This window comes from Sinocyclocheilus rhinocerous, unplaced genomic scaffold, assembly GCF_001515625.1.
Source record: "Sinocyclocheilus rhinocerous isolate Xijiao unplaced genomic scaffold, SAMN03320098_v1.1 scaffold1319, whole genome shotgun sequence".
Classification (NCBI taxonomy): Eukaryota; Metazoa; Chordata; class Actinopteri; order Cypriniformes; family Cyprinidae; genus Sinocyclocheilus; species Sinocyclocheilus rhinocerous.
In genome coordinates this window covers 277,231-285,464 of record NW_015650691.1, presented here as the reverse complement: position 1 = coordinate 285,464, position 8,234 = coordinate 277,231, and the positions used below count along the sequence as shown (strand labels likewise).

Here is an 8,234-nt window from a genome sequence, read left to right as displayed (position 1 = left end):
GCCCGAATATAAGACGACCCTGATTATAAGACGACCCCCCTTTTCAGATGTACCTTTTGGAAAAAGGCTTTTAAAACACCAAATCTTGTTTTTTTCTCAGTAAAACACATTTTGTCTTCAATTATTTTCATATTGCATATTTTTCCTATTTTAATTTTTGTTTTGAAAGTATGGTAAAAACTGGTAAAATGTACCAACAATCACATTTAAAAAATATACATTTTTTGTGATATACCATTAAAAAAAAAAACAGGTAGCCCATCTGAATTAGGACATTAGGCTATCCATCTAATAGTAGAATAAAAAAAAGTTTTTTTTTTTTGAAAAGATGCTGAGGGGGGGGGGGGGGGGGGGGGGGGGGCAGAGTAACAATTGAAAATCAAATCTAAGCTGGAAAAATATATTGTTTCACGTCTTTAATTGTCAGAGAACAAACAGGTCACCCCTTCTTAACACTGATAAATATATGGTTTCTACACATTTCTGCTTAGAGCTGATAGAAGAAAAGCTTGTGGAAAAAAGACACCCATACCATACTTGTGTAAAGAGCAACAAGTGACCCCTTCAAAGAGAGACTTCTTCAAAGGGGAAGATACTCATCCCCAGTATTTCACATCAGAAGAGTAAGATCTGTAAGATAGACCTTAAATAAAGTGCAGACAAGGGGAGCTTGAAGGCCTAAACTAACGCCAGTGTCTGCGACAGCTGACCTTAACTAACATTCAACAAACGACAGGTTTCCCCTAACAGTTCCTCTGTGAATGAAGAGACAGCTTTGCGAAATATTCGAAAGAGCGAGTAGTGGTGAAGACTAAAGAGACATTTCATCCGATCGCGAGCATGCGACGGCTCTAGGGCGGTAATAAAAAGCGACGTCCTCATTGGAACGACTTTAAAATCAGAATACAGTAAACTGCACGATTCGTGTACTTGTTTGTGTTTATAACCTAAACAAGTGCGTGTGAACAAAAATGGTTTCACCTCACCTGAATCCTTGATTCCAATCTCTGTGCACGTTCGCTGCCAACTCGGCCGAGCGGACAGAAAAACCATTGATTGTACTCTGAAGGCAAAAACAACAACAACAACTAATTCATTACCCAGCTACTTGGCATTGAAATGTGAATATAGGATTGAGGTGAGGGAAAAGAAACAAAACCTCTAAACAAAAATGGGAAACTTTCCGAACGAGCGTGAAAAGCTTCTTTCACAGACTGAACTTGTGACTGGACCATTTTGCCGAAATAAAAACAAAACAAAACAACAACCCTGAACCATCAAATTGCATCCCAAAAACAACACGTTTTTAGACAAGGAGCCTGTTTATGCCCCATGTCTTGGCACTGCAAGGAAAAACAAGAAGGGGGGCAGGAAAAAGGAAATAAATCTCGAGAAACATTGGAGTACATTCTGTGTCCTCAAGGAGGAGGACCTGCCACTAATACATAATGGTTATTTGCAACGTCTTAAGAATCGGTAGCTAAAGTCCAGGCCCTGTTGTCATGGTAAAATGATGTGCAGAGGAGGAGTGGATAAGAGGAAGAGGGGTGGGGGAGAAAGAAGAGAAGAAAAACACTGGATTCACACCATCGCAGCGTCCCTGTAGAGTTGGGTGGGGATTAGGGTTTTCTTTTTTTGCAAGAAATGGACAGGAAGTGATGCTGTCGTTTAATACTGACTGCAAGATTAGAGTCCCCTCCCCCCTCACTTATCCATTCCCCTTCCGTCCGATCCTCCTCCCAGAAGCAGTCCTCAGGTAAGCTCTTGGCACTTTTAAGAGTTTTAGACAAGAAATCGAAATGTTTTCTGGGACACGGGACGCCTAGCCAATCGTAGAGTCTCACTGTCCTGTGCTCTCATTGGTCCTCAAGGCTCCGATCACACTCTGGATGTTCTCCTCAGGCACCTGGATGGACACAAGATGTTGCTGGTGTTAAACTTCACCTTTGCTAGCTGAATATTTAGTGACGGGAAAGTAGTGGTTGCTCAAACTCACCAGAGCGTGATCGAACTTGAAGGTACTGATATAGTAGGCTGGAATGTCAGCGGTCGCCAGCGGTTCAGATATCTGAGCCACAATGCCACATTCATCTGATGGAAGACAAACGACTTAGAAATTCAGCTACCAAAACTTTCAAATGCTCATTTGATTTCCTGAGGTAGTTTGTGCATTAGGAAGCGGTCACATTTACTGTTGTTTGGTGAATTTTCATGGGTAAAATACAGTCATAGGAATCCAGGTGATAGGGAATTTCACACAAGGGCGAAACATTTCCCCATGTAGATTCACCACACTGACCAACCGACAGCTGCTTGGTCTGAAAGTGACTTCTGTGTAACTGCGGTGTGACTCACAATACACTATAGTATTGGCAACAGACAATGGAGCTTTTTTTAACCACTAAATTTAGCAGAAATTTTGTTAATGTGACTGGACCTTAAACTTTTTACAATCAAGGAAAATGTGAATGCTATCATGACAACAGTATGTGGCTAAGCATTTGTTAATGTGTTTTTAAGCACATTTCTAAGGTGTTCTGGGTGGTTGCTTTGTGACCCAAGTCAAAAGAACCAACCCCCAAATTCTAGTCCCTAGATATTGAGGAGATTCTCATTGTCATCATAACAGCAGACTGAGTTTTAGCCTGAACTCACCAAACCCTAAGGGTTGTCCTCCGATACGGACCATTTTCCAAAGCTCTCCTGAAGCGCTGGTGAAGAGGACATTGTTTGGAAACCTGACAAGAAAAGAGCAGCATGTAAACCACATGCAGTGATGACAAAACAATGATACTGTACATGTAATCAGAAATCTTTTCATCGGGTAAGTTCTATTTTAGCCACACACACACACACACACACACACAAAGACAGGGTGATTCAACAGGCTTCAAGCTAAAAGATTGGTATTTTTAAATAGTTGGAAAATTCTGATGAAACCACTGCAGACAGTTTAAGCGCCAGAGTCAAATTTTCTTATTTGTAAGTCGCTTTGGATAAAAGTGTCTGCTAAATGACTAAAAGTAAAGTAAAAGTAAAAGACAAAGAAATCCATTTTACAACCCATGCAAGTCCAATATTGCAGTGTATATACAAAATGAATGTTTCAGTTCCTTAAAGTCAACATGAAATTACATTTCAAGCCATTTTACTTCTGTTAAAGGGACAGTTTTCCTAAAAATTTAAATGGTCATCGATTACTCACCCTCATGTTGTTCCAAAACCCATAAGACTTTCATTTATCTTTGAAACACAAATGAAGATAGTTTTAATGATTCAAAACGTTTGTGGAGATAGTAAACGTAATCCATATGAATTGATCAGTTTGATTCAATATTCTGAAGAGGCACGTTCACTTTATATGGTCACTTTTAATACGGATTTAATTTTGGCCTTTATTTCTATAAAATAACATTGATCAATTTGTAATGACATGAGGGTGTGTAAATAATGAGAATTTTCATTTTTGGGTGAACTATCCCTTTAATGTGATATTTCCATGTGAACAATGAAAAAAGATATTATGAATTGGGAATTATTTGGAAAAATGGGTGTTTAATACAAGTGTTACAGGTGGCTGGAAGAAATAGGTTGGACAATAATAGTAGAGTATATTTATACAAAAACAAACCCTTTCTCCTTTGTAATAGCATGCACTGCTGATTCATGCACAAGACCAGGGGTGTGTATTGAGAAAGTAAATAGGGTCAATTGTGTTTTCATGTTGACATTAATAGAGAGTTAGATGCAGGGCTGGGTGGTCTAACCTCCGGGTGGTTTGCTCATCCATAACTAGAGAGATGTAGCCCTCGATCAGCGAGAAGGAGAAAAAGCGGATGTGTCCAGAATCCTCGCTCTGCCCCCCGGTCTCTTTCGCTCTGTAATGAAGCGCAGCAGGGATTCTTGTTATTACACAAGCTTCATTAGAGCTCAACTCGGCTGATGCTTTCACCGGAATAGTGAAAATGGGAGGGGGAGGAGTATGATAAAGGGCAACTCTGATCTGATCTTTCCCTCTAACTATTGGCCTGATGCCACTGTCTGAGTAGTAAACAAGTTCAGCCACTATAAGGAAGAGCGAAATAGTACAAATACACACTGCTCATTTTGTTTCCAGTCTTTTCTCCCCTGTCGTCACAATGCACTCCCTACAGTGACCTGTGTGTATTATCATCATTCTCTAATAGATCTGGCAGATGGCTCTCGGTTACTGCCATATGTAAGCCAGGAGGAGAGGCCCTTACCCGCCCGAGTAGAACATGACGTCCATGAGCAGCGTGGCCACCGAGGGCAGCGTGTCGGGGTCCAGGCTGGTAACGCAGAACATGTTACTGGGGCTGGAGAGAGGATGAATGATCGGCCGAGGGACTAAGGAAAAGAAAAAGAGAGTTGATAATACTAACAAACTGTGAACACAAACATCGCTGGTGTGTCAGTCAGGATGTTTCACGAAGGAAAGATATATATATGGATTTATTGACTCGCAGGAATTCATTTTCACTGAAAATGCGATATAATTAATGTTGTGAACAGGACATGATCAGCGATTTTTTATGTAATATTTCCATGTAAGAGCTTAGCGCTGTTCTACACTGATGTTTTACCATGAAATCCATTTTGTCTCTGTTATGTACCAAAGGTGCATTAGTGTTGATGGAGATGCTATTTAAAGTCAACATGGCATGCCATTCACAATCAGATTTACTACTGCAATGTAATATTTCTGAGAGAAAGGAACAAAATTTGAAAATAGATTTATGCATCACGTATTGACTGGATCATAAAAAGTGGCCACTTTCAATCCTAGAAAGCCATATCTGAATGGGGGTTTGTAGTTAACTTATAATAACAGGAACAGTATTATAAAAGTGTCAAATTGGTTTCATGTTGACTTTAAACACAGAACATACCAGTGAGCACAGAAAAAAATTAAAAAGGTCTTTGTCTACCCAGTATGTTCAAAGGGCACACCAATAATTGACTCAAATGTGACCGGCAGAGGCTGATGCCTAACCACACCACAGACACTTTTAACAGGTGTTTCAGATCTTATTGCTCAGTGTGATAAATCTAAGTTCAAGTCTTCAGCAAATGAGTAGGTGAGCTATTTTCTTTGAATGTGCATGATTTCCAATTCATTAGTCACTACTGGTAAATAACTAGAAGAATAAAGTTCAGTAAATGGTAAAACTACCTGTGCTACAAACCAGCGCGTTTATGATTATGATAATAAATTAAATAATATGATAAACACTAGTTTATGATATATAGAATCAAAACAGATTCTGTTTGTACAGGTAAAATAACTGGAAACGGCTGACACTGGAAATTGGTCGTGCTATGCTTACGTTAAAAATGCGGCGGATATGAGGAGTTTAAACTGATCATTTGATTTACCAGTTTAAAGGGATAGTTCACCCAAAAATAAAAATTCTGTCATTAATTACTCGCCATCATATCGTTCCAAACCCGTTAAGACCTTTGTTCATCTTCGGAACAGATTAAGATATTTTTGATGAAATCCCAGAGCTTTCGGACCCTGCATAGACAGCAATGCAACTGATACATTCAAGGCCTAGAAAGGTAGTAAGGACATGGTTAGAATCATCCATGTAACATCAGAGGTTCAATGTTGCTGTCTATGGAGGGTCAGAAAGCTCTCGGATTTCATCAAAAATATCTTATTTTGTTTTCTGAAGATGAATGAAGGACTTGTGGGTTTGGAACGACATGAGGATGAGTAATTATTGACAATTGTAATTTTTGGTTGAACTATCACTTGTTACTGCAAATGCACAAAATGCCTTGTGTCGACACACCCTCGGAATAACGACAGATGATTACCCAGTTTAGGCTTGACAAAACCATTGGTGACCCCGGTACTGTTGGCAGCAACTGTTTCTCCATTGACAACCCTCAGGAGAGTGAATTCTGAAGACAGCGTGTGCATGACCATGGGCAGATCCCTCTCTCGAACCTATGGACAGAATCGCATGAGAATTTTTCCATTTAGTAAAAATACTACAAATGAGCTATCGTCAAGACGATTAAGTAAGCTCAGTTATTCAAAGAGAGAACAAATAATCATAAACCATTAAAACTGTTTGCGTACAGTGGGAAACCCTGTTAGATAACATACACTCATGATGTATTGTGGTTTCTGAAGTACAGATGAGAAATACCAAGCAAGTTATCAGAATGTGCTACTTCTGAACAGAGTACAGGCACAAATCCTATCAAGCTTATTTTTCTGCATTTCTGGCAGAGATGTTCAGATGTTTCAATATATGAAAACACTATGAACGTTTAATAGAGCTCATCTTACAGAAACACAAACATGCACAAGTAGAAACCCTTAATTTAGACTCCGCTTCTGCCATTTCCTTCAGTAACCAAAACCAGCCGACTCAAACACATCACAAATGAACGTTCATTTGCATTTCAAACACCATTACCAAACCCAGAATACATTACAGTGAAAACAATACATAAGGATGTCTTAAGCAACCAATTAAGCTGAAATTCATAGTATTCCAGTGAGGCCCTGATGGGTGCACTAAATGAGCGCCACACAGCATTTTAAGGGTAAGTATCCACGGATATACAGTTTCCTTGGACTACTTTATGAGCTTATAAAAGCTCTAGAGAAACATTTTCAAGGTTTACATCGAACCATTACTATCTCGTGAGAAAACTAACAAGAATTCAACAACAGCAAGCATTTTACACAAATACAACAACAGTAGAGCTGGGCAATATATCACAGTATATATGTATAATATACGACTGAATTTTTCTGGCAACACAAAAGTAAGCAAATCACAAATAGAACTGGGCTGGATGGGATTTTTTTTGCTTGCATTTTTCTGGTCTCGGGGTGCAAGGAATTGATGAAATATTATATGGAATATTGCCACAGAAATAGCTGGCGTATAAAGTACCCTAGTGAAAAAGAAATATACTAAAATGTATTTGAAATACATTTATTTCATATATATAGTATACTACAAATACCTTTACATATTTATGTACTTAATCAAAATACCCTGCAATTGTACCTTTAGTATACTAAACTGGTATACTTAAAGCCTGCATGATTGGAACAACTTTTGTACTTAATGCACTTTAATTGTGCGGACGTAGTGCTGAAGTCCAACTAAAGATATACTGAAGTATATTTAACTGCGGTAAAGTTGAACTATTTCAAGTATACTTCAGGTACACTTTAAATATCTTGCTTTTCAATAGTGACATTAAAACATTTTATGCTGCCCATTTTCCACAAGTTGATATGATTCTTTAGGGTCTTAATGAAAAGTCTGTAACAGTTTGGTTAAAATTTCTCAATGGTAGTGTAAAAAACACAGCATGCCGCTTTAAATGCAAATGAGCTCCGCCCCTCTCTTCCGAGCCGCTCTCTGAGAGACGGTTTACTTTAGCCGCATTCATCGTGAAAATTGCTAACTAGCACGTCATTAGGAAAGGCGATTTGTAAAGAATCATTAAAAAAACCTTACACTCACTTCTGGACGTGAAGCTGGATCACGAATGATTCGTGCTAAGACAGACGCATTTACGTAGGTAGATCGGGTGGTGCATTCCCTTCAAAAACAAAAGTAATCCACTGCGTAAATTAGCTTTCAAAATATATACACATTAAATTGAACAGTGTTCGTGCCTCGCATCTCTCCTTCACGCGCTCCAGTATTTAACGCCAGTGACTTTCACAGGATTGCGCTCGCGCTCCGTTCGTCTTTTTTGAGCAGCTGATGTGTGATCTCTCCTTAGTACTCGTGGCCAGTAATGCTAAAGTGAAGTAGTTTTACTTTTCTGTAGTTTTTCAATGGCTCTCGGTCATACTAAAGCATACGCACAGTTCCATTGAATGATAAATGTGTTTTAACAATGTCGTTCAACCGAATGTACGAAGGAAACTGTTAAAATAACCACAGCATTAACAACAACATTGAAATAAGAGCGCAAGGTTTATCTGATAATCAGATGCATGAAAGTAGCGTACTGAAATAGAAGTGATCTCGCACTCATAGAAGACTTGCGAGGCTATATCTGCAGCTAATCTGAATAAAAAGCAGAATGAACTGATGAAACATTAAGACAAACACAATAAATAAATAAATAACATTTATGAATGATGCAGTGCTAATTGACATATAATTTATTACAGTACAGAAACTATAAAGTATATTTTCTACCTTATTCTGTGCAGAAAATTG

At 38.6% G+C, this 8,234-nt stretch overlaps 1 protein-coding gene across 1 annotated transcript in view; it reads right to left on the bottom strand.

Annotated features, from left to right (window-relative positions):
• Window positions 1–401: 401 nt before the first annotated feature.
• Window positions 402–8,234, bottom strand: part of castor2 (cytosolic arginine sensor for mTORC1 subunit 2) — a 20,870-nt gene continuing 13,037 nt past the window's right edge. The window contains exons 4-9 of the mRNA XM_016517287.1: window positions 5,845–5,977; window positions 4,245–4,368; window positions 3,768–3,878; window positions 2,656–2,738; window positions 1,997–2,091; window positions 402–1,906 (exon numbers count right to left, since the gene is read on the bottom strand). Coding sequence (XP_016372773.1) covers window positions 1,841–1,906; window positions 1,997–2,091; window positions 2,656–2,738; window positions 3,768–3,878; window positions 4,245–4,368; window positions 5,845–5,977 — 612 coding nt within the window. The 3' untranslated portion in view covers window positions 402–1,840. The remainder of the gene's footprint in view (window positions 1,907–1,996; window positions 2,092–2,655; window positions 2,739–3,767; window positions 3,879–4,244; window positions 4,369–5,844; window positions 5,978–8,234) is intronic.